The sequence below is a fragment of the Parus major genome, chromosome 17 (assembly GCF_001522545.3).
Source record: "Parus major isolate Abel chromosome 17, Parus_major1.1, whole genome shotgun sequence".
In the NCBI taxonomy this organism is placed as follows: domain Eukaryota; kingdom Metazoa; phylum Chordata; class Aves; order Passeriformes; family Paridae; genus Parus; species Parus major.
The window spans coordinates 5,950,980-5,976,408 of NC_031785.1; the positions used below are offsets into that span (position 1 = coordinate 5,950,980).

Here is a 25,429-nt window from a genome sequence, read left to right on the forward strand (position 1 = left end):
CTGGGGTGGATCAGGAAGAGTATTTCCAGCTGGTAATATATATATATATTAATATATTTATATATATAAAGCTGCATCTCTGCTCAGCTTTATATATATTTATACATATATATATATATATAAAAACACACCCCTAAGTGGGGGTGCCAAGAAGATGGATCAGGCTCTGCTCAGTGGTGCTGCGGACAAGAGGCAATGGGTACAAACTGATGCCCAGGAAGTTCCACCTGAACACAAGGTAAAACTTCTTTATTGTGCAGTGACCATGCACTGGAACAGATTGTCCAGAGAGGGTGTGGAGTCCACAGGGAGGTGGGGACCAGATGACCCCATTGTAGTCCCTTCCAACCCAAACCATTTTGTATTTCTGTGACATCACACAGCCCTCCTCAGAAGAGCTGTCACTGGGGAACCATGGGGTCTGGGACCTGGTGGGGACAGGTTCAGCATAGTGGTTCCCCCCATTCAGCCCATGCTCTCCTCCCCCAGGGGGCTCCTTTAAAGGACACCCACAGGACAGGGGGTCCCCTTGAGGAACGGGATAAAAGTTTATTGTATGTAAGAACCAAACCCATGAGATATGTACATGTATTTACATGACAAAATGAATAAGCCTAATTATTTACAACAAGGACCGTCCTTCACAACTCTGTACATCAAGAAGTAATCGTGAAAATATATTTACAGACAGGATCCAGCAGCTGTGGGCAAGACGGAGATGGAAAAAAACAAAACCAAAGGGTGAGGTGAGGGGCACCATGTAGTCATGGACCTCAGCAGGGCTGGGTGTGGAGGCTGGTGGTGGCCTGCCCAGACACTGTCCCCACTCTTCAGAGTAGCAGTGCAGACCCCTGGCTTGTATCCTGAAGAGGTGGGTGGTAGATTTGAGGTGGCTGCTTTTCCTCCTCTTTGTCTCAAAATTGCCAGCCTGTGCCCCAGTGCCTTTCTGGGCCATCTCTCCTCCGTTCCCTTGGCCCACAGCCACTGGTGGGATGCAGGCTGGGAGCTGGGGGTCTCCGAGGGCCTGGGGGGGGTTACAGCTCGCTGAAGCGCACCGCTGGCTCCAGCTTGTGGGACAGGGCAGTGAGGACCTTGTCGAACTTCTCGTAGCGCTCAGCCTGGCTGCTCTCAGCCCCACGGCTGCCCCAGAGCAGTCGCAGCTGGAACTCGGTGCTGAAGACTTCCAGCAGCTCCGCTTTGCCCTGGAAACCTGCAAGAGGGACAGTCAGTTCCCTGGGATGGGATCCCCAGCACCTGTGGGATGCTCCATCCTGGTGCTGGAGCTGCACACTGGGAATGTGGCAGAGGGAAAGGGGCTCTGCTGTCCCTACTGCTTACCCTGCAGCTTCACCTCAGCATTGGTGTGGTAGAGCCCACCATGGTGAGCCACCATCCGTGCTGCCTCCAGGTGGGCCATGACCACCTCCACGCCGTTGTCGGTGGCCTCCCAGGGCTCGGGGCTTTCCGTGAGAGCCTCATCCCGCTCCAGGAGAGTCACAAGGGGTATGATGTGGGGAAAGGTGGTGTTGGTCAGCGGCGGCCCTTCTGGGGAGAGAGGCACTCTTAGGACCCTGCGTGCCCCCATGACCCTGCGTCCCCCTCCCCATCTCCCTGTGGAGTTCTCATGACACCAGCCTGCCACCGTGCTCCCAGGAGAGGCTTTAAGTCTCAGCTGGACACAGCAGCTGCTGTCTATTTGATCGCTGTGCCTGGGGCCATTGCCTTGTCCAACACCAGCTCCTCCCCGCCAGGGTTTCTGGCTGTGCCGGGAAGGGAAATCTGATGGCCACGCTCAGGCTGCATTTCCTGGGGCTGCAATGAGGAGCAGGTTTCTGCAAACCACAGGGCAGCAGCCATTAGAGACACATGGCTTTTCATCTTTCCAACTGGCTGCCCTGTCCCTTGGTTTGGCACTCACTGCCATGTGAGCACGATGGTTTGGCTCAGCTGCTGGTTTTATTTAGTTATGAAATGCTTCCTTGGGAAGGAAGGAGCAAACGAGGCCAGATGGGCTGTGCTGAGTGCTGGGGTGGTTCAGCAGCCAGAGCATGTTGGGCACTAGCTGAGAGAGGGTCAGAACTCTCAAACAGTGACACCACACCCAGACAAAAGCAGGAAGGAGAAAGCAAGTGAGACAAGGGGAGTTGCTCCTGTTACCTTTCCCTTCATTCAGGCTCTTCAGGAATGGCTTAAGCTTCTTCTCATAGAGGATTGCACCCTCTGTGTGCCGCTGCCGCAGCACCATCCAGGTCTGCTCCAGCCGGGCAATCTGAAAGGAGATGGGGCAGGTAGAAGGTGTGGCGGGCAGCACAACTTCCAGGCACCAGGGAGAACAGCCTGACCCTGGAGCCATAGTCCCCAGCCTTGCACACAACAATGCCTGCTGCACCCAAAACCAGCCTCCTCCACCAGTGCTCATGGCCAGACACGGCACAGCTCTGGCACTGAGGCTGGGCTTAGCATTTCTCCCCCTGCCCGTGCCCCAGGACAGCAACTTCCCTGCGTCGCAGTGGCCTTGAAGATGAGATGCAGGGAGGGGACAGCCATTCCACCTCCTTTGTGCAAGCAGGAAGCAAGACTTCCCAGCTGGGCTTGATTTAAAATTGAATTTTAATCTCCTTTCATCTTCCAAAGGGAGCACTGTGGCCCGGAGACGCTGCTGCCACAGCCTTGAGACTGATTTGTATTGTACCGGAGGGCAGATTCATTTCCTCCCAGGAACACAGCCCAGCACAAAACAAAAAGCCCAACCACGGAAAAACAATTGGATCCTGGCGGGACTAGGCTGTCTGCTCTGTGGAGGGGATGGCTCTTCCCCTTCCATACTTGCATCCCAGCGGATGTGGCCCCATGCCTCCTACCTGGGGCATTTTCCCCTCTCACCCATCCCAATGACTCTTGGAGCCTACAGGACACAGGGAGAGGGATGCATTTTGAGCAAGGGGCTGAGCCTGAGGACTAAAGGAGTGTCCCTGTACCTGTGTCATTTCCAGGGCGCTCATTACAGCTGCAAAACTGAACATGTTCCCCATGGTGCTCTTCAGCTCGGCAGCCAGCTGGATGGTTTTGTGGAGTAGGGCTGCCCGCTCCTCCGTGCTGCCTGTGCAGCCCAAGATGTCCACAGCGATCATGATGGACATGGTGTGAAACCTGCCAAGGGGCAAGACACAGAGTAGGGTCAGCACAGGGAGAGGGGATGCTCTTTGGGCTTAGACAGGGCTCCTCCTCTCCCCTCCCCTGTGCCAGGCTGGGAACACCGTGGGGAGCTGGACCAGGCCGTGCAGGGCAGCCCAGTGGGCTCATTTTGGCCATGCTGTGCCGTACCGTTCCAGCAGGTCCAGGCGGAGCTGGTGGCCGTGGGGAAGGGTGAGCAGCTCCATGCCAGAGCTCACCCCCATGAGCTGCTGCATCTCCACTGTCACACCCAATATCCGGGCAACCTGGCAAGGAAGGTGAAAGCTGATTAGACCCTTGTTAATTGAGGAGAGGCTGAAGTGTCCTCGGGCAGCCTCTTGCCCCAGCCCAGCCTCTGCCTGCCCTGGCCGATATACCACAGGAGAGCCCAGCAGGGATGCTCCAATGCTCAGGGGCTGCCTGATGTTCAGGGATGCACTAATCCCTGCCAACCCAGATCAGTCGGAGGGCAGCAGTGCCCATCCCTCCTCCCTCCAGGCCCTGGCCGTACCAAGCAGTCCACTTTGGTGATGTGTTTGGCCAGTGTTTTCACATCCACCTCTGCCAGCAGCTCTTTGACTTTCTTTAGCACAGTCATCTCCAGAGGTTTGTTATCCAGGGGGATGAGCAGGGATTGGAAGGCAGCAGGGTTGAAGGAGGAGGTTGTTTCCATAGTGGGGGGCACAAAGCCCTTGAAGTCCAGCTCTGCTTTCAGCCTCTGCCCTGCCTCTGCTTCCCCAGAGCTGTTCTCCACAGTCCCTCTCTGTCCTTCCTCCACCTTTAGCCTCTCCACGTAGCTCTTTGTTGGTAGCTGCTTGGTGTCGTGGGCTGGCCGGTCTCTGCTGATGGGTGAGGTGGGGTGCAGCTGGCAGTAGTGCCCCGTGTCCGGGTCGCTGTAGCTGTTCACGGAGGGAGAGGGGGAGGCGCGGGCGTACCCATGGCAGGGAGTCGAATGGGAGCTGTGGGCAGGGTCTGGAAGAGGTTTGCTGTTGTTCCCATGGCACAGTTGGGGTTCACTGGACCTTCTTATGACTGGAGAGGCTGGGGTGAGTCCAGATGCTTGGCAGGCGTGTGGCTTTAGCCGTGTGACTGTAGGGAGCAGAGGAGACACTTATCAAAACCTGAGGGTGCACACACACATAGGGACTGCAGATGCAGCAGCCCAGGGACATGGGGCTCAGGGAAAACCCCTCTGGCAAAACAGAACAACCGGGTCCCAGGACAGCTGCACAACGATGCAGCTGATGACTGGCTGAGGTTCTGTCCCTGAAGTCCCCCTCCGCAGGTCCCTGCATCACAGCAGTGCCGAGTCCAGGCTGATCCACAGCCCCAGAGGGATGGAGGGACAAGCCTACCTGTGCTGTAGGCAGGTGATGCTGGGTTCTCAGAGATGGGGGACATCGGGGAGTGCAGGTCTTGGATCTGGTCCACGCTGACAGCACAGTTGCGAATGATGTCTCTATGGTGGGGCAGGGACACGCTGGGAAGGAGGCAGAGGGCACAGGTTAGTCCCTTAAAGCAGGGCCCAGGCAAGCACAGAGGGGCTGGGATGAAGGTTTGCTGCCCCCAACACCTCCCTTGGGTCATCACCTCCTTCCACAACTACCCGTAACAAGCTCAGCTGGAGCAGTGAGCAGGTAGTCCCAGCAGCTGCAGCTGGGAACAGAAGGGGTCACTACCCACTGACTCCCATAAATCAGAGACAGACCTGCCTGCAGGGACCCTGGTCCTACAGAGGAGAGCAGAGCAATGTAACAGTATGCCATGCCAAGGTATTTCGGATGCAATGGGTTTGGTCCCACTCCAGGGTGCTGTGGGGAAGTGAATCTAGCAAACTACAGACAGTAGTTTTCCAGGGTTGTGCTGGAAAGTGGTATCTTACACTGTGTTATTCTATTTCTACTTGGGAACTGTGTTGAGCTGGTTAGGTGAACAGTTGCTCTGACCCAAAGCTGAGAAGAGCTGGAAAGCACCTAGAAATGGGATTTGGGAAGTTACATAACAAGCAACAAGGTCTTGGGCTGGTGAGGCAGCAAGTGGTGGCCTGATGCAAACACAGTGTGCCAACAGAGCTGCAAAAGATGCTGAGTGCAGGGAGGGTTGCAAGGAGTTGCAAGTAATTCACTGCCCTCCCTGCTGTGGGTGAGGGCTGCGCTGCTGTGATGTGTTTGGTCTTGAACACTGTGCCTCAGCAGTGGGAGGAGGATGGGACAGCAGTGGTGGTGATAAGGGGTTTAGGGAAAATGTGAGTGATGAGGAAAGACTGATGGATCTGGGCTCTTCTTCTGGAAACACATACTCTTCTGGAAGTCTGAGTGTTTTCCCAGCCATAACAGTTGGTTGCCTGTTTTCTGCTGGTGGATTCTGACCCTGCCCTTGGGCTCAGAAGGTCAGGGTGGTGAGAAAGCAGCTTGGCTTAACAACAGGCTGTGTCCTGCTGAAGGCAGGGGTAGATGGGTCTGCCCTTGGCTGCTGCATATGAGGATACGTGTGCGGCCCTGCCTTCCCTGCAGGGCTCTGGGCAGCCTGGGACTGCCAAAAGTGAGCCATACAAAGGAAGTCTCCTCCTCCACCTCTGGAGAAGCCCAGCTGGCCAAGGTTAATGTGAACAGCTCAGTTTTGCAAAGGCTGTGATCCAGGGTCTGTGCGGACTCCATCAGCACAGACTCATCAGTCTCCTCCTGCCCATCAGGCTTTCAGCTCTGCTTGGTAACTCCTTGCAAATGCTGAATGGAAAGGGCTCAGAAACTAAAAGGGCCATTCAAAACCAAACAACAAATGCTGTCTTAGTGTCTGGGACTGACTCTCCTCTCATGTTTGCCTGGGAAAGCTCAGCTCCATGGCTCTAACAAGCCCTGACATGCTGGTAATCCTGGACTGGGTGATTGTAAAACACTCTCTGGCTTCTGGCCTGCGATGCTAAAGTCATGTCTGCTCGCTGGGCGTCTGCTGTGGTAGCTCAGCGTGGCTGGCAGCCAGCCTGGAGAAAACCCCAGTTCCAGCTGAGTACTGGTTCTTCCCCCCATGCCTCTGCTGGTCTCCCTCTTCCATCCCTGATCCCCAACCTCTGCTCAGAGAGCAGTGACTGAGCATGCCCTGCCTCATTCCTGAGGCTGATCCTCTGCTCAGCTGAGCTAGGATGGAGACTGCAAGCTCACCTGGTTGGGCACCCCTCAGCCCTGGTGATCTTGTCTGCGGTCAGACCGTCTGTCATGGTGATGCTCCTCCTCTTGATGTGTCCCCCTTTCTGGGTGGAGGGGCTGTGGGATCCCCCATGCTTCCCGTTGGCCAGCCCATAGCTGGCTTCCAGGTAGCGCAGGGGGAAGGTGCGGTTGATGGGGCAGTAGATGATGGCCCCGCTCTGCTCCGAGATGGCCTTGCGGTTACCCACGTAGAAGCGGACAAGGGCAGGCACATTATCAAAGCTCTCTTGCTCGAAGAGGTACTGGACATGGGTATGGCCATCGCTGGACTTGACTGTCACCTTGTTGATCTTGAAGTGCAGTGGCTCGTTGCGCCAGCGGCACGTCAGCACGTAGTCGCCCAGGCTGGTGAGCGAGTCGCGGATGAGGAAGTCGCCATTCCTCTGCACAAGGCTCTCAGACACCTGTCAGGGGAACAGGGCACAGCTCAGCCACAGCCACGCTGGATGGACCATGGGGCGTGAGTGGATGCTCTGCTGGGGGTGTTAATTGGGGCACTGGTTGGTCCTTTTGCCCCTAGCTCTGAGCCATAAGAGGGCATTTGCTGTGGCAAAATCAGGCAGCTCAGAGCTAATGAAGCCCTTGACCAGATGTTTCCCATGAGAACAGGCTGGTGGTTCTGTGTGGCCTCAGAGTGTTCTCCCACAGCATTCCAAGTAAAGGGTGCCCAGAGCCACCCACCTTCCCCAACTCACCTCCCGGGGAATGCGGCCATGGTACCAAGCATGGCTGCGCAGGTCGCTGCTGCTCAGCTTCAGCTCCTCTTCCAGCTCCTTGTGAAGCTTTTCTGGTGATGAGTCAAGGATGTATTTCTCCTTGGAGAACTGTACAGGAGAAGAGAGAGTGTCAGGCAGTGCAGTGGTGCAGGGACTGGGGAGGGAAGGGCTGGCAGGATCTGCACGTGGGGACTGTGGCACCTGCCAGGAGCACAACTGTCCCCAAAGGCCAGGAAACTCAGCTGTGTGTGAGGATTACTGCTTGTGGCAAAGGATGTGGTAACATGCCTGTTGATGGCCAGGTCCTGTCACCAGGAGCACTTGGAGGGTCTCCTGTGGCATGTCCCGATCGTGCCTGGCCACTCTGTGCCTGGCGTGCTGCCCCTCCATCCCAACTAAGAGCTGTGTGGCTGGGCAGGAGAAAACCCCTTAAACATCTCTGGGGTTGAACTAGCATGAGAAGCACTCTTTCAGGAGGAAACCTGAATTACTGCTCCTCCTTTAAATATCTACCACAGTTCCCCTTTCAAAGGGTTAACTCACTGTGTTTAGCCTGATGGCAGCATAAATAGTAATGACAAATGTAAAGGGAACCTTCTGCATCGAAATTAGCTTTTAGAAATTAGCTTTCACCAGCACTGGTGCACCTGAGCCTGGAGGATGCAATTTGCCCCCTCCTTTCCCCTAGAGAGATAAGGGATGATGGCACCATGTGTCTGCTGGCTGGAGCCTGCCTGCCTCCCTCCCTGCCTGCTGCTGGGCCAGTGTTCCCAGAGGGCAGCTGCTGGCATGGTGGAGCCAGTGGATGTTTGGGGATGTGAGCACAGGTTTGGGGTTCCTGTGTGTATCACATGAGGCCAGTTTTCCTGGTTGACACAGTGGCTTTGAGGTGATCCTGCTGTGGTACTGACACAGCTGCATGATGGAGCAGGGCCCGGGAACTAAAACTCCTGGGTTCCCTCCATATCCCAACTGTGTGGTGTCCTGAGAGGGGGATAGGTGTGCCACTGCCATGGACTAAAAATCTTGGATGGGGTTACTGGGGTGTCCTGTTCCTCTGCTCCCATGAGCGAGGATGGCTGGGTGGCCTGGCTCACCTCCAATGGCAGTGCCAGTTGTAATGAGGCAGTGAGGGCTGGCCCAGCTCCCTGGTGCCTGTTGGGGCAGGATTCTGGTATTGTCTCACAGGACAGGCATGGGCCTGAAGCCCTGCTGACACTGCTCTGGCACTGTCAGAGGAGCAGGCTGGCATTCATGGCTGGCCTTGTGTGGCAGCTGGTTCCCCAGAGCAGGCTGCAGCCCCATGCCAACACCTAAGGGACTTGCCTTGCAGCTGACCTCTTTGCCCGCTGCCTCATCCTGTGTGTCCCATATCGATTCCCTCTGCTCCTCTACTGTGTGAGCAAGGGAAAGCCTAGAGCACTGTGCTGCTCTCCTGCCCTGTAGCCACTGCTCTTGCAGTGTTCTTGGGACCCCATGGGGTCCCTCAACAGGACCCTGACCCCAGGCCTCTCCTTCCCCACAGGAGATGTTCTATACGTCCAGGCAGCTGCATTCACCAAACCAGGCAGAGACCCTGTCCTGGGGACCTTGCTCCAGCCTGGGGAGATGGGAGGAGGCGGTGGCCAAGGGCCTGTGCACTGGACTGTGCTCTCCAGGGCCTGCCCTCACCAGCCTGGACCTGCCTTTATTCCTCCCTTCCCAACTCCTGTCAAGTCAAAGGTGGTGGGAGAGTGGAAGCAGCCTATGAAAACAGTGTGGAGTGAACTCTGACTTGCTCATTGAACCGTGTTTATTCTCCCTATGAGAGGGTCCTGTTGACTGGAGCTGCAGGGATGTGTGGATTGTCTCCCCCTGACCAAGGGCTGCAGGGAGCTGAGCACTTGCTGCTGCTCTGGGCCCTCCTGGAGACAAAGCCACCCGGTGCTCCTGAGCCCGATTAAAAATAAATGGTAGCTGGCGGATGCTGCAGGGGTCCGGCTGCCTCCTGGGGGGCCCAGGCCGAGCAGATGCTGTTTCCATGGTGACAAATCCATTGCCACGGAGCAGACCTGGCTTGGCCGAGGGGTAGTGAGAGACCCTTGACTGCAGCACCCTCTCTGTGACACGGTTCCCCTCAAACTCTGGGGCATAAAGGGACCCCCCAGGAACCTCTGCTGTTTGTGCAGGTGACAGCCATCAGAGCTGAGCTGGGAGCAGTTTGGATTACAGCCCCCACCACCCCTGGAGCAGGGATTAGTGCCTGTTCTGTTCAGCACTGTACATCTGGGTTTTCCTCCAAATCCTCCCCATGCAAATGTGCAGGGTAAGAAAAACACTCAGCCCAGCTGAGCAGTGCCCGATGTCTCCAAGCCCAGATTTGGGCAGCAGCTGGCTGGCATCCATGCCAGGAGCCATGAGCTAAGCTAGCAAGAGAGAACAGGAGGTTTGGGAGAGGCAAGGAAGGTTTTGCATCTTGTAGATGGGGGAGGGAGCCCAGTTGTGAGCAGAGGGTGTCAAGAGGCACTTCCTCCAGCCATGTGGAGGGTACTGTCCCTTCAGCTCCTTGCCTGGATAGTGAAATCACACCTGATTTGCATGGCCACCAAGCAGCCACTGCTTGGAGTGACTGTGAGGCTGGGGAGGCAGCATAAGACTGATCAGGGGAGCCCTTTTCCTTGGTGTGCTGTAACTGAGACCAGTCCTTGTTGTGAGTCTCACACCACTCCAACATGCTTCCAAAATCACCTGTCTGCTCATCCTTCTGTGTGGGAACTGGGCTCTCCACGAGCCCTTGGTACAAAAGTCCCCTGCACCGTGGAGGGCCATGTTTCCTCCTGAGCCCTTCAGCACCGCTCCAGTTTCCCCCGCTCCGTTGGGAGTGTGTCTCGGAGGAGCCTGGCTCGCAGGCTGCCAGCTGGCCAGGTGCCGAGGAGCTGGCAAGGCCTGGCGTGGCACGGCCTGGCGAGGCGGCGTGGGCCAGCCGGGCGCTGTCAGGAGTGTGTGAGCGGATGTCTGAGCGCCGCACTGAAAGGGCATCGCTTGGTGCTCTAGGCCGTGCCAAAGGAATGTCTAAAGATGCACAGCCTCGTGTGAGGTCTTGCATACTAGTGTGGTGTGGGGAAAAACCTGGACTCCCGTTAGCATCTGGCTGGAGTGCGTGGTGCTGGGCTCCAGCATGAAGAACCCCAAGGCATCTTCCAGCTGAGCAGGAAGAAATGGGGCTTAGAGTGGTTCTCCAAACAAGCCATACCAGACAAACCAGCTCAAAATCTGCCAGAGATGATGCCAAGCTTTGCTTGAGGAATCCCAACCAGCAGCCAAGCTGGCTCAGCTGGAGAGAGTGCCCCAATGAGCTGTTTCACAGTCCTGGGGCTGGGGAATCCTCTGGAGCAGCTATACAATGGGGCAGCTGCCATGAGAAAGCAATTCTTGAGGCTCTCCATCCCTGCCTGCTTTCCTGACTCTCTGTGCTGCTTTCTTGATGAAGTGTTTCCCAGATAAGTGGCAAGGACTGAAACTGGTAGTGGGAGGGCAAGAGCTGCAGGGATGGAGGGTGCTGATGCCTGTGGTGTGTTTAAAATTGGCTGTCACTCTGCCTGCTCCAAAGAGAGCTTCAAAAGCTGGCATTTGGCTTGCTATCCTTGCAGAGGTAATCTTATGAAACTGGAGTGATTTCCATTCTGCTTTCCTGCTCTCCCCTCCCAACCTGGAGGAGTTGCAGATGAGGATGAAGTCAGCTTGGAGAGCAAGGTGTACTCACACCCCACCCTGCTGATAACATCTGACTAACCTCAAGGCACCAAGCACATCTGTTCTCCTTCTTGCTCATGGTGCCTACCCTGTGCTGGGACCCTCTCTAGGGAAATCCCAGCCCCTTCTGGAGTTTTCCATCCCTGTTCTGGCTCTGGGGCCTGGGAAGCAGAGTTGTGAGGAAATGGAGTAACAAGCCATTGGGAACAGGTGTCTGGGGAAAGCCACAGACTTGTATGAGGGGTCTTCTCTGCTACCTCCATACCTGGCAATGGGCTACTTCAGTGATATATTTTGGAGCAAACATCCTTGTTGAGCATCATGGCAAACCCAAGAATCATTCTGCCTGATGCAGGACTGCTGCACTTACCAGTCCAGGCACCACCCAGAAATGGTTACTCCACCCTGCACGACCATGAGAAAAATCCCATCACAAACAATCCCCAGGTTGTTATGGGCTTGCTCTCAGTCTGCACGTCCCGCTGTGAGCCAGTCTATCCTGCTGATCTTGATATCCATATGGAAAAGAAATCACTTGTTCCTCTGTCCTCTCTTGCAATGAGTCTAGGAACCTAAATGGCTTCTGAGAAGGCATCAGCCTATCTGCCCACCCCAAGATGAAGGCATCTCTTGGTTATGTCACATCTCCATTAGTCACCACTGAAGGCAGATCTTGGCTCAAGATCTTTTTCAGAGTTCAAAGCCCTTCTTAGGACTAATCTCAGCTACCCTCATGGTGTCCTCTCCCTTTGCCCGTGCTCCTTTGTGGCAGCTCTGGAGCAATTCTATCTCACTGGCAGGGGTGGGGTGCAGCTGGAGTTGATGGCCAGGAACATCTGGGTGCTCTAAGGTGGGACAAACACCCCAGGTTGTGTGGCAGGGTGGTGGCATATGCTGCTACTGCTACCCTGAGGGAGCAGGTCTCCAATGCAGTGATGGTGTGTGTGTATACACACATTTCCATCCATCTATATATTACTTATCTCACTCCAAGACGGCGGCAGCGGCTGCTGCTGCATCCCTTTTCGGAGCTGCTATTGGCCAGAAATGATGTCAGTGCTTCCCAGGCTGGGTGCACCGCCATTGGCGGTGAGCAGGGATGCGGCTGTCAGCTGGAAGTGCTCCAGTCATTCATGGGGACTTCAGTGTGTGTTTGCTGGGCACGCTTGGACACAAATAGATGGTGAAAGATCTGGCAGAGCCAGGTGAGCACTTAGGGCTTCACTTTTAACTCTTTCTGGGGCTGGGATGGAGTGCCCTTCATCCCTTCTCACATCCCCACAAGAGAGCCAGATGCTCACCTGTCCCTCCCTTGTTCTGGCAGCAGCTGGCTGAAAGCACCCGCTCACCCCCTGCAATGTGCAGCCCAAGGGCATGTCCCTGTGTTGCTCAGTGGCCTTTGGACAACTGGAAAAAGCTCTGCTGCTTTTCCCTCTTCACCCCCACCAGCAATCAAAATCCCTGGCTTTGCGCTGAGATCAGCCGCAATCATGACAAGACTTGAAATGCTGCTTCTGGGCTCTGTCTTAGCCAGAATAATCTCTAAAGCTCAGCACCTACCTTGCTCAGCAGGAGTACTGAATAAGACTGCCAGCTCTCTTGGCTGCCGGCTCCCTTCTAACTTGCAGTATACTACAGCTCATGCTTCAGACCAGAGCCTGCTTGGTTCCTGCAGTCCTAAACACCTTTGCTCACAAACTCAGTAAATGAGGGAACCAATTCCTAGCACCATGTCCCTCTTGTGTGAATGCCAGAGTCCAAAAATAGGACACCTAGACTCGTGCCCAGACAGTGGCAGCGCTGGAACCACTACAGGACAGGTGACAGATGGATCCCAGCTTTCTCCCACCACTCAGATCTGTGCAGTGCAGCACAGAGATGGAGACCCGGGCCAAGAAGCTGTGTGTTCATCTGGGCTCGATCTCCCTCCCGTGCTCAGTGATGCTCCGGACACATGCCGCCTTTTGGGGGAATGCTAAATGCTCCCCTTCATGAGGTCTGCTGCAGGTGAGGGCTCCCTGCAGAGACTTTTGTGCCTGTCAAAGCGCTGGTCTGGGGAGATGTGGTGGCTTTGGCTGCGTGTCCCTGGCTGCAGGGGGACCCAGCTCTGCCCCCCGACCCTGTGCTTGGCTCACCCCGAGCTCGCTGCCGCCTCATTGAGCGCGGCCGGCGCGCTGCCCGCACCAGCTTCGTGTGAGCGGGGGCACCGCAGGGCTCCCCGGGGAGGCTCCCCCGCTCTCTAGCGCTGCACCCGAGGTTCAAAACAGCCCCCGGCGAGTTGCGTGGCCGGGGGTCCCCCGTACGCTTCCTTTCCCACTGCCCCCGCCGCCTTCCCCACGCGTGCGGCTGCCCGGCGGCACCACGGGAGCTCCGCGCCGAGCGCAGGGCAGCCGGTGCGGTCCCACCGCCGCCCCTGCTCACCTGCACCTGCATGAAGGAGCCGCGGTAGAAGCAGCAGGCGGCCGCGGACAGGGCGCTCCACAGGCTGCACCGCTCCGTCATGGCGCGGCGCGCCCGGCGGGGGCTGCCCCGGCCCGGGCTGCACCGCCGCTGCCTCCGCCGCCGCCGGGCTTCAATTTCAGCCGCTTCCCCGATTACCTCATCCCTTGTCGGCTGCGAGGGGCGGGCACGGTGCGGCAGCTCCGCCCCGGCCCGCCCCTGGGGGCCGCCCCGGCTCCGGGGAACCGAGGAAGCGGCACCTCGGGGGAAGCGGTACCGCGGCTGCCCGCGCCCTGCGGGGGAACCGGGAACCGCCGAGGGGAACCTACGCTGCCATGCCACAAGGGGAACCAGCATCCCTGAGGGGATCGGACACCCCGGCTGCCGGTGCTCTGAGGGGAACTGGGAACCAGCTCCTCCGAGAGGAACCGGCACTCCATGTCGCAAAGGGAACAGGCATCCCTGTGGGGATCAGGCACTCCTGGAGGGAACCGGCAGTCCTATTTGCAAAGGGTAGCAGCATCCCTCAGAGCATCAGCACCCCGGCTGCCTGTGCCTTGAAGAGAGCCGGCACCTCTGAGGGTGTCGGGCATCCCTGAAGGGAACCGGCACCCCGGCTGCCCGTGCCCTGAGTGGGACTTGCTCCTCTGAGGTGACTCAGCTCCTCAGAGGGGAACAGACACCCCTGAGGGGAACCAGCACCCCTGGCTGCTGGTGCTCTGAGAGAAACTGGCTCCTCTGAGGGGATCAGACATCCTGAGGGGACCCAGCACCCCTTTTCTCCCCATCCCAAATCTGCCTGCTCTCCCCAGTGATGCTCATGGGTCAGGGGCAGCCTTGTCCCCTCTTGCCCATCCTGTCTTCACCCCCACAGGGTGATACCTTTCTGGGGGATACACCAGTGCCCACCTCACATGGCGGGGAGCCAGCTGCCTGTTTCCTGTGTAGGCTGTCTCTGACTTGTGTTTAATTAAGGCTCTGCTTCAGTTTAATTAAGGCCACAGTATCACGTATGGGATGTGCAAGGCAGCACTGATGACTCAAAGCATTGCTCCAGCCTTGACTCTTGAATAAATCCCCCAAACCCCTGCCTGAACCCACTGCTGGCAGCTGCTCTGTGCTGGAGACAGGCAGGGACCCCCCCAGCCCTGGCAGTGACAGGGACCTACACCTTGCTGTTCTCCCTCCACATCTGTCCTGCCCTGCACGGCCAGGATTTGGCTGCCCTTTGTTAACTGGGGGCTTCACCCTCCCATCAGCAAAGCGTGTCCTGGCCCAAGGAGCCCCAGGCACTGCTGTGACCTCAGAGAGGTATTCCTGCTGCCACCAACCACAGAACCCTGCAGCCTTCCTGCTAATTAATTCAAACGAGCCCCTCACATTACCAGGCAAGGAGACAGCATCTGAGGCTGATGAGATACAGGTCCCTGCTTGAGCAAGCAGCTCTTCCGCGCAGAACAAAGAGCTCAGAGGCGCTGGCTGGGCTCTCACTCTGCCCATGGTTTTTCAGGGGAGAGAGGAGACAGGAGAGCAGCACTGCTGAACAGCAGGATAGGGCTGAGGCACGGGAGGACTGGTGGCAGCACACAGCCTGCAGGCAGGGAACATGGGGCAGCAGGTCCCATGGGTGCCTGCAGCCCCACCAGCATGGGCAGGGAGCATGGACTCTCCTCCTCGCCTCCTGCCTGGGGCTGAGGAACAGAGCAGATGGCACTGTGCAGGGACATGCTGCTCCAAAAAGATGTGATGGTGAATCATCCTCCTGCCAGGGCTTCTCCCCTGTGATGGGATCCATGGTTTCCTATTGAGGCTTTCACCAACAATTGAGCAGGAGCCTCACAGGGTGCTGCAGGGTGAAATCCTCCAGCTGTGACTGTGCTGCCCCTCCTCACAGGGAAGCTGAAAATCCCTGACTGAGCTCTCAGAGGATGTGTGACAGCTTTACTGGTTGATGCTCTCCCGAAGGGTAACATATTTCTGCAGCTCCTTCACCTGCACAAAGGCCAAAGCTGGGGTGGCTGGGATGTTGAAATAGACAGCTGGATGTGCAGATCCCCAGGCAGCTTGGAAATACCAGCCCTTAGGCTGTTATTAAAGCACATTAATTACCAAGTGCCTATTGATCCTGGCTTTCCAACCCTCTCTAGCTCCCAGTTGAATCAGGTGACAAGAGAACTAGCCCTGGCTGTTTTGCAGCCAAAGCTCAAAAGCTGATGTTTGACAGATCCTTGGTGCACACAGACCTGCCTGTCAGCCTTTGCACATGAGGGCTTTGCAACACATCCTCTCCCTCTTCCTGATTCTCTCCTTCACTGACTCTTCTTCCTGTCTTTCCTTTGCTCATCCCTCCCCAGTGTTTACCCTCTGCTTGTTTTCCTCCCAGCTGCACTAACCAGTGGCAGATCCCAGCCCCATCCTCCCTTGCTCTAAAGGCAGGCACATCAGCCTCTTTCCCACCTTAAATTCTGCAGGACCTGGGGCTGGACACTGCTGGGTGCTGAGCACCCTGCAGCTGCACAGGCTGCCAGCCAGGCACAGTGCCTGCAATCAGCTGGATTGTCCCTGTCATTCCGGTCACTCACACTCCAGATAATTACTTATTTGACTAAAATAGCTGCTGTCACTGCAACCATCAGTTGCTTCTCTGACCAAAGGGAAGATCTGTATAAATCACAGCCCCTGGGCTGTTTCTGGACACCATGGGGATGGATGAGAAATAAAGGCCAAATAGCTCAGGTCTGGGATCTGACTGGATGGTAGGGAATTTTCCCAGCTCACCAAAAAGTACTTGATCCAAAAGGGAGAGCCATGTCCATTGCTCCCCACCTGTATTGTTTTAGTCTATTAAATAATGATCCATAAAATGTGTCCATCTCTGGGTGCACACACTGACAGCGCCAGGGAAAACGTCCCAAACTATTCTGTTCCTCTCCTCACTCCTCCTTGCTCTCACAGGAGCAGGAGTTTCTCTGCACATCTTGAGGTCCCCATACCAGGGCCCTTCCCTGCAGAGGCCAGTGTACTGGCTTTGCAGGGGAAAATGAACTACATCACAGCCAGACCTAATACGCCCAGTCAGAGCTTTGTTGTCCTGGCACACATCCCACGCCCAGCCCTGTGAGCTCCCATTATGCCAGTCCCACATGGCTTAAGGGTGCAGAGAGGAGAACATCCCACCCGCGGGATCGCTCTGCTACATGTCAAAAACCTCATCTGACCCCAGTGCCCAGAGGCTGCCAGTTGCCAGACTCAGCATGTGGGGTCCTCATTAGCCCCAGGGATGGATGTGCAGGGAGGTGACGCCTGTTGGAAGCAGCAGATGAGCTCAGGGTCCAGCTTTCTCCCAGGCTTGCCAGTTGGTGCTGCCACAGGGGGTTCCCACATTTCCATGTTGGCTACATCCACCACCATGAGCCCCAAATCCAAAAGATGAAGGTGCAGGGATCTGTGCTAATTAGACCATCCAAGCTGGGCACCTCAAGTCACTTCTCAACAAGTCCATCTGCCCAGTGGCAGACTAGATTAGACCCCCTCTGGACAACTGGACTCAGGGAGCTCCAACTCTCCTTAAACAAACACCCCAAAGGCCATGGCATGGCAGTGACCACACTCTCACTTCAGTGGGTTTCAGTGCTCTGTGCCCAAACCTCACAGCACCCCTGCCACCACTCCTCTGTGCCTGCCCAGTGCCCACCATGCCAGCAGGCTCCTGCAAAAGGGCCGCTCTCCTCTAGAGCCAGGCGCCTCACTAATGAATTTCTGGCCAGACATGAAGAGTCCTCAGGAATGTTAATAGTTTGCTGGAGGATAAGCAAAAGATTTGGAGAGATTTACACCAACTTTCATGTGACAGCCACGAAAGTGGCTCAAACCCTTCAGTTTTTTTTACATGGGGGCGGAGGGAGGAGGCTGCGTCTGTGGGCGTTCACAAGTATCTGGGAACATGAAACGCAAGCAGCTCCTGTGGGAACAGCATTGAGGCGACCACGTAGGGTTTGTGTGTCCTCTGCCTCCCCTGCCCTTGCCAGAAATATCTTCCAGGGCCAAAAAGAAAGCTCAGAGGGGAGAAGGGGTGCCGAACTGAGCAGCTTGCTGGTCTAAGACCTGGAGAGTTCCAGGGCCACCATCCCCTCTCCACCTCTGGCACCCAGGCTGTGATCACGCTCTGTGTCTTACCTTCACGTATTCACTGCCAGACTCCAGGCCATCGTGGTGGCTGAAAGGAAGAGGAACAATAAAAATATGTAAGTTAAAGGCAGTAAGTTGTGACATTCTGGTTGAAGACAGTGGTGAGCACAACCCAGGGAGCTGAGGTCTGTGCCCCTTTTCTTGCCACAGTGCCAAGAGCATGGCCATGGTTTTGGGAGAGGTTCCCAGGGGCTCAGCACTGTTCCTGCCTGCTCTGTGCCCACTCTCAGCACAGGGCTTATCCTCCCTAATGCGATCAGGGGAGAATGAGGCCTTTTTAGAGGATCTTGCCCCAAATCGGCTTGGGACGGTGTGAGCTGAACCGGGGAGACCCAGCAGCCAGGCTGGGGTCCCCGCAGGTCACAGTGCTGGGGGATACCTGTCAAGGTGGGGGGCCCTGTCTCCTGTTCCCTGGCAGAGCTGCATTCCCAGTAGGCAGCTGTTGGAATATGCCAACCAGAAAAGCATTTTTGACTTTATGGCTTTGTGCAACCCTACTGAATTCAAACTCCTACTAAAGCTAGGGCTAATGTCTTGACTGGGACTGCTTTTCATGCTCATGGTCCAGGTATGTGTCCATATGGAGAAGTCTCAGGGGAACAACAGAGAGTTCCAAAGAAGAGAGTCTGTAACAGCCTGAGCTGGGATGTGCTGCCTTGAGGTCTCATCTTTCAGAACCAAATACAATAAACCAGATGTCTTTAAACAGAATCCAGAACCTGTTGCCTCCCCAGTGCCAAGCTTCAGTATGGACATCCTGCTGTTTGCCAAGGTTGCTTAACTGAGCACAAGGCAGCAGCAGGGGCCTGGGAGTGTCAGGCTGCCACACCAGGACAGGCAGCTGCAACTAAGGAATAACCAAATCCAAGGTCATCATAGACCTGGGATGTCCCCTTCCTGCCAGGAGCCACCTCATCAGACACATACTGAGAACTGCTGAGGGTCCTGCACACAACTTCTCCGTGAGACCTGCACTGGTAGCAACCCTGGGGAGCCAAATTCCTCCTCTGTGGGCTCTCTCCAGGTTGAAGGTGGTGCCTGGTGGTCTCCCCAAAGGGAAGCAGGGATAGCAGAGGCAACCACTGCCAGACATTTTTCTATTGGACATCCCCCACGTCATTACAGTGTGCTGTGACAGAGTCTACATGAGGCCTTTGTAGTGTGCAGTTCTGGAACCCTTGGAAGTCTTTAAAAAACATGGATGGGCATCTCATGCCTCAGTTTCCCCTTCTGTAGAGCTGCTTCTAGGGAAGTTTTGGCTGTCAGTGCTGCCAGAGGGGTCTGCAGGGAGTGTCAGGCAGTGCCTGCGGGAGGCGTTTCCTGTGCCTCAACACACGGCATTTAAGGACACGGTTAATGGTGAACATAGCAGGCCCGGGTTGACGTTTGGACTCAGTCTTAGTGGTATTTTCCAACCTTTGCAATTCTGTCATTCTCCAAGCCCACACTGCAGAAACCGCATCCCCTGGTGTCCAGCTTTGGAGGGGGAAAGGGGGCTGGAAATCAAGCCTATATTTTTTGGAGGTGAAGAAAATAGCGGAGCATTTGGGAACGAGGACAGATGCAGACTCCCTTGGGCAGCTGTGGGCTGCCTGCCCACCCCGGCGCTGCCTCTCCAGCCTGTTTGCCCTTCACACGCCGCAGAGCCGCCTGGTGCTGCGAGAGCCGTGAGAAAAGCCGGCAGGAGGACGGGGGGCCTCTGGGCAGGAAGTCGGGAGCATGGGAGCAGCTGGGAGACACAGCGAGAGCCCAGGCAGGAGAGGCCCCTGTGCCGGGGAAGGGCAGCAGCTGGGACCGCAGCCCCCCTGGTTCTGCACATTCCTGGAGGAAACGGCATTTTTGGGGGCAGATGAGCGCCTGGGAGAAATTCCAGGGCTGCCTTTGGAGTGCGGCCGTGGCTGAGCTTCTGGGACCCAGAGCTACAGCAGTGGTATTGGGGAGTGGGGGGTTGGTGGGGAGCCTGCTCCCTTTGGGCTCGGGAAGGCATCACTGTGACTTGCAAATGTGCCAAGCTCCAGGCTGGCTGCTGGGAACAGTCCAGGAGGATCCTGTGGGTCCAGCCCTGGTTTGAAGCCTATGCTCTGCTTTCCTTGGGACACTGGCACAGGCTGTACCCCAGGGTAACCAAATTTGGGCACCTCGTGCCTCAGTTTCCCCCTCTGTAGAGCTGCCTCCAGGGATATTTTGGCAAGCAGTGCTGCCAGAGGGGTCTGCAGGGAGTGTCAGGCAGTGCCTGCGGGAAGCGGCGTTTCCCGTCCCTCATGCACGGCCGCGCACACAGGGAAACCGAGTCACGTCCGCCCTGTGACCTGCCAGCGGTCATCTCCCGTTAGTCAGCGTGTCTCTGCTGGAGTCACAGCCACCGCCTTGCTCTGAGCAGCTCCACAGGCTGGGTGCCACTCCCTGTCCCACAGCAGCACAATTTCCCCCCTCACAGGCCTGATTCTGGGGAAGCCCTCCTGCCTAAGAGCATCCTCAACCCACCCTGTCTTGGGGACTGTCCTTACCAGAAATATTTCAGGGGGGCAGGTGGAAATGTGCCCCAGGGCCATATTTATTTGCCCGCCCAGGGGACATGCTGCTGCCATGGCCTGGCAGGAACAGACTGTCCCCATCCTCAGGGATGTGTCTGCACAGGAGGAAGGGCTGGGACGCAGCATTATCCCGGTCCCACTTCCTCCCATCCGCCCCACAGCAGGGCCTGGCCTTGGGATGGCTCTGGCAAACGGCTGCTCCCTGAGCCAGGGGCTGTGGCAGGGGCTCCAGGTTAGAGTGTGGAGGAGCAGAAATTACCGTGATGCCAAAACTGCTCTGGTCACTCTCGTGCCTCAGTTTCCCTAGCAAGCAGCAAGGCTACACCCATCATCGGGGAAGCCCCACAGGATGCAAAAAGAGCATTTGGCCCCCAAATTTTGGGAACCCACTCCCCAGATTCAAGGCACCCACGTGACCCACCCATGTCCCGCTTGGCTCCCAGCCACGCTGGCTTGGGATCATAGTAATTTCTGGGAGACAGAGGGTCTGGGTGAGCCCTCTGCACCCTCCTCGGGGACTCTGCCACTGCTGCGGCTCTGTGCTCACCGAAGGATGTGGCAGCGCCACCAGCCCCCCACACCTCCGAGCCCCCGGTCCCCCGAGCTGGCTGCGGCCCCTGGCGCTGGGTCTGCTGCGGTTTCAGCAGCTTTCCTTGAGGAAAACACCACCATGGGCTGGGGGCCTCGGCACCCGAGCAGCGGCTCCGCTCCGGCATCTGCGTCGAAGTTTTGCGCCCTCCCCAAGCAAAGCCCCTTCCCGGCCTCTCCCTCCCCATCCTCTCCGCTGCGGCGGGGTGCGAGGGGTGGCCGGGGGGCCAGGACCCCTTACCTGCCCTGTCCCAGGGTGGGAAACCTCCTGCCCAGCGCTGTCATCGGCCCCGCGGGATCCAGCAAGCGCCTCTGCTCCGGGATGGCGAGAAGCTCTCCCGCGCTCTCCCGCCTTGCACTGAGCGTCGGGACTTCGGGGCGCGCAAGGCGGTGGCGGACCCTCCTCCTTCCCGTCCCAGCCCTCCTTCGGCCCACCCTTCGGGCCGGCAGGAATGTGTGGCCGGCACAGCCCGGCTCCCACCGCCGGCACGAATTTCTCCTTCTCACCCCGCTCCCCGGACTACCCGGACCTCCCGAACGCTCAGTGCCAGGAAAAGGAGCCCCCGGCTCCGGGGCGGTGCAGAGGGAACAGGGACATCAGGGACCAGTTGAGTGCAGACAGAGGAGAGTCAGGCCAGGGAAAGGGGGAGAAATGTTTGCATGAGAAATTTGGAGTCGCTTTTGCCTCTGCCCCCAGTCTCGCACACCCTGCTGGGCTGGGGTCGTATTTGGCCCCTTTTGCCCAGATGCTATGGGGCTTGGGGACAAAAATCCCTCTGTCTGATTCTGCGGTCAAAGCCCTCCAAAAAATCCATCCGTCATCTCAGAAGGCTGAACTTCCAAATTCCCCCGGAGGGGGAGATTGTGCCTGGAGTTGGGGGGGTTTGTGCCCAGAGTGGGGGTTTACTGGCAGGTGATGAAATGGGGACAGAGCGTCTGGTTTCAGGATTTGCCCCTGTGCCTTGGTACAGGCAGTGCTGCTCGGCAGAGGGGGAGAGGACAGAGGGGGTGGAAAAGAGAGTGAGAGACGGAGGAGGCTGTAACAGTGCTGATGTGAGCTCCCCGCAGCAGCACATCCTGGTGCTGGAACGCAGCCGCCGCAGGACAAAGAGATGCCGGGGCAGAGCGGGGCTGCGAGATGTTTCCACCCCGTCCGGAAACAGGAGGGAGCAGAAATCCCACAGGAAACTTCGTTCCCATGGAGCCGCTGACCTGACCATGCTCCAGCTGTGCCAGGTGCATCCCGCTGGCACTGTGGGCACGGGGGGACATTGCAGTGACCCTGGCTTGTCCCACCCCCCTCCTCTTGCCCTGGAGGGGCAAAAGGGGGGTCTTAGCAGAAGGCTGAGCAAACCTCAAGGGCTATACCTGTCTGGGGAGATCTTGTCAGGATGCTCTTGTCCCTTTTCCAGCAGATCCCCAGCAGTGGTCTCTGCTCCAGCTGCTGCATCAGGGCTTGTGGTTTGGCTGGGGTTTGGAGCTGGACTGGAGCTCGGTGTCTGTGTCCTAGGGCAGGAGACATTTTCCATAGACTCCTGGTCTGTCCTGGCTATTGCTCCCTCCAGGGTGTCCCCAGGTTCAGCTTCTTCCTCCTTCTGCTCTGCTTGTCCAACAGCCACGGGTGAGTCTGTGCCTGGGCCAGGTGTGCTGGACATCTCAGGGCACTTGAGGCTGGGGAGCAGGGCTGTCTGGGGGGTTTTGTACTTGGGAGTCCCTTTCTCCCAGCAGTTGTGGCTACTCTTGTCTTTGCCCATGCTCTTCCCTGCCTTGCCCAGATTCACCCTGGGCATGGTACCCATGTGGGAATACATGTTCGATGACTGGGCATAGGGGCCAGGGCTCTTGGGCACGGTGTTGAGATCATCCTGGGTGCTGTCAAACGGCTCTCCCAGGAAGCCATGGGGAGGCTGGAGATGTGGCCTGAGACTCTCAGGTGAGCTGGGGACCACAGAGACACGCCGGAAGGTGAAGGAGCGGGGAATGCTGCTCAGGCTCCCAAAGCCTTTGAACTTGAAAAATTCTGGCAAGGAGAAAGGAATGATGAGTGTGGAGTTACTGCTGGCATGGTGTTATGATGTGGGGTCCCAGAGCCCCTGGTCCTGAGTTGGGTTGAGCATGGGGCACTATGCAGGCTGGTGTCACCCTGTTACACCCACATTGGCAGTCCCAGCTTGGCACGACATTCCTGTGGTCTGGGGTGTATATGATGCTATATGTTTGAGGCATCTCTGCTGGGTACCTGGGAACCTTGGGAAGCAGAAGTCTCCTGTGCCCTGGCAAATCTAGTGGCTGCATCTTCCCACCTCTGCTGAGGGGTGGAGAAAAAACCCAACCCTGACGAGCAGTCAACTCTAGAAATTATTTCTGCCTGCCTACTTCCTCTGGGGGACTCTGGGTGTGCCCATCCCCACAGCCTCAGGGCAGCCCTGCAGGATGCAGGAATAGGACACACAGCATCTCCCCAGGGAATGGGGGTCCTGGATACATGTGACCTGCCCACATGTGCATGTCTCGCCAGCACGGTGGAGTGGGAACCAGCCATGGGCGCTGCTGCGGGCGGGAGATAACCTCTCCACTTCCTCACCCGGCCCCTCGCCAGCTCCAGCTGCCACCTGCAAGTGCTGAGCACGAATGTGTTCGCCAGAGAAATATTTATAACTCCGGCAGGCGGCTTTGCATTTCACACCTCAGCCCCAGCTCAGCTCTGTGTGTCACTGCAGCGCAGCCTTGGATGGTGCTGGTGCCGGTACACAGAATGGGCCAGCCTGTGGCTGCAGTGCTGTTGAGCGGTGCGTCCCTGCCGGCCCCGAGTGCCCCAGTGGGCGCCACTGGGGGTTTTGCAATGTTGATGATGCCGTGGAGCTCTGCAAAGCACGGCAGGTTTGCTGGGGCAGGAAGCGACACGTTGCAGAAGTGCTGAGCAAGGACCCGGGTGTTCAGGGCTGCTTGGCCCTCTGATTCCCACCTCTAGCTGCCATCCATGGGCTCTGCGGGGCATCCCTGCATCTGGACAGGGTGAAGGAGCTGCATCCCAAAAGACCCTCTGCAAGGCAGAAATCTTGTGGCCTGAGTGCAGTCAGAGGCTAAACTACCTTGTGCTAAACATCTCCTTGAAGTCCAAGCATTTTCTACTACCTGCTGCTCCTGGGACTGCTGCAAGGTGGGAAAGGCAGCACTGGGGATTTTCTCCACCACTCTACTACAAAGGAAAATCCCAGCTGGGATGGGGCCGTGGGTTTGGCCAGTGGAGGGGTCCCGGGGGAGCAGAGGGACTGGCCCCCGTCTGGCGCCGGCCCCGCGGCAGGAATGCAAGACAGCACAGCCCAGCTCTGGGAATGGGGTGAAGGCCACGGCAGCCTCCCCCCAGGGCTCTGGGGGAAAGCCGAGGTCTGTGAGAAAGTGCAGAGCTCGCTCCCGGTGGGTATCGAGCACTTCCTCCCAGAAGAGCCAGTGGGAATCCATTCCCAGGCTCCCTCCCCAGCTCCTCTGTGTCACCCCCTTCCCTGTGCTGCAGAAGCACCCTGGGGTGAGGGTCCTAGCCTCCCCTAGCCCCTAGCACCAGCTGGTACCCCAGCCATGCAACCTGAAGGCTGTGATTTAAGGAGTGAAGACCCCCAAACCTCACTGTGCATCCCTCTGGTCACATCCCATCATCCAGCACAGGGCTGGGCTGCAGCAGACTGGTCCCAGCCCGAGCACCCAGCTCCTCAGCCAGCACCCAGCTCCTGAGGATGGAAACCCCCAAAGCCCCTCACCCCAATGAGTTTCCTAACAAGAGCAGAGCCTGTCACAGCTCCAAACATCCCTGGATGGGATGACCCAGGGAGCGTGTGAGCACACACTCACGCTAACTCTCACACATCCTCCTACCCACCGAGATGTCCAGGTGAGCACCCCATTGCCCACCCACCCTGTCCCATGGCCACTTACTGAATTTCTTGAAGCCCCCTCGTTTCTGGCCCTCGGCCATGACCGTGCTGGTTGGAGGCAGTGGGGACGGAGAGGGACAAGTATTTAACTGTGAAGCCCTTCCCTGCCCGCTCCTCCCTTCCTGCCCCCCCCCGCAACCACCCTGCAGTCACTCATCGCTCGCTCAGCGTTTCCTCCTCAGCGCTGTCATCTGCTCCCGGCCCTATTGCTGTCCCTGCCCGCCCTCAGGCTGTCCCCACAGCTCCTGCAGTCCCCGTGGCTGCTTGCACCTGCCTGGCTGCTCAGGAGTCACCTCTGCACCCCAGTTTGGGGATTTCTGCCAGATGCGGACAACCAAAAACCTCTGGGTGCCAGCTCTAGAGGAAGGTGCCAGCCCTAAAAGAAGGTGGCAGCCCTATGAAGAAGGTGCCAGCTCTAGGGGAGTGTGTCAGCCCTATGGATGAGGTTGCCAGCTCTGTGGATGAGGCTCCAGCCCTGCAGACAGGACTCTGCCATGCACATCTGGTGCTCAGCTCCTGTGGGGTGAGAGCTGGATGGCATCACTGCCAGCAGGAGCACTCCCCAGCAGCCATTCCCTTGTTCTGGGGACACTGACGTTCTCCATAAGAGTGTCTCCATGCAGGACAAGGTGGCCTGGACTCAGCAGGGGCCAGGGAACTGGTGGTTCCCATGACCAGGATGCTGGCAGCCAGATCTGCCACAGCTCAGTCCTTGTCTCCCCGTGCTCTCCACCTTGGGGACCAGTTTGGAACAGCCTGAGATCGAGTGCTTTGTTCTGCACCTGAACACAGCCATGGCTGGGGGATGAACTCAGGGTCCCCTGAACCAAACACTGGAGTCCTGTCTGTGCCTCTGTCACAGCCGCTGCTGCGGGAGCATAAGTTTTATTTAACTCCTGACGTGTTTAAGCACACACGGGGCACAG

At 57.3% G+C, this 25,429-nt stretch overlaps 1 protein-coding gene across 4 annotated transcripts; it reads right to left on the reverse strand.

Moving 5' to 3' along the window:
• Window positions 1-517: 517 nt before the first annotated feature.
• SH2D3C (SH2 domain containing 3C) lies at window positions 518-24,602 on the reverse strand. 4 transcript variants are annotated; one of them, XM_015644776.2, is made up of 12 exons: window positions 24,505-24,602; window positions 21,943-22,594; window positions 17,441-17,480; window positions 7,073-7,201; window positions 6,333-6,781; window positions 4,530-4,654; window positions 3,686-4,263; window positions 3,325-3,440; window positions 2,979-3,150; window positions 2,158-2,269; window positions 1,339-1,542; window positions 518-1,210 (listed from the first exon to the last, which is right to left on the reverse strand). In XM_015644776.2, exons 1-12 carry the CDS (start codon window positions 24,542-24,544, stop codon window positions 1,035-1,037), a joined length of 2,793 nt encoding a protein of 930 aa, XP_015500262.1. In that variant the 5' UTR covers window positions 24,545-24,602; the 3' UTR covers window positions 518-1,034. The 4 variants fall into 4 exon arrangements, with proteins under 4 accessions (XP_015500262.1, XP_015500261.1, XP_015500264.1 ...); XM_015644775.2 differs by having other exon boundaries at window positions 1,339-1,545; window positions 24,505-24,601; XM_015644778.3 differs by lacking the exons at window positions 21,943-22,594; window positions 24,505-24,602 and adding an exon at window positions 20,816-20,971 and having other exon boundaries at window positions 1,339-1,545.
• Between the last annotated feature and the right edge of the window lie 827 nt (window positions 24,603-25,429).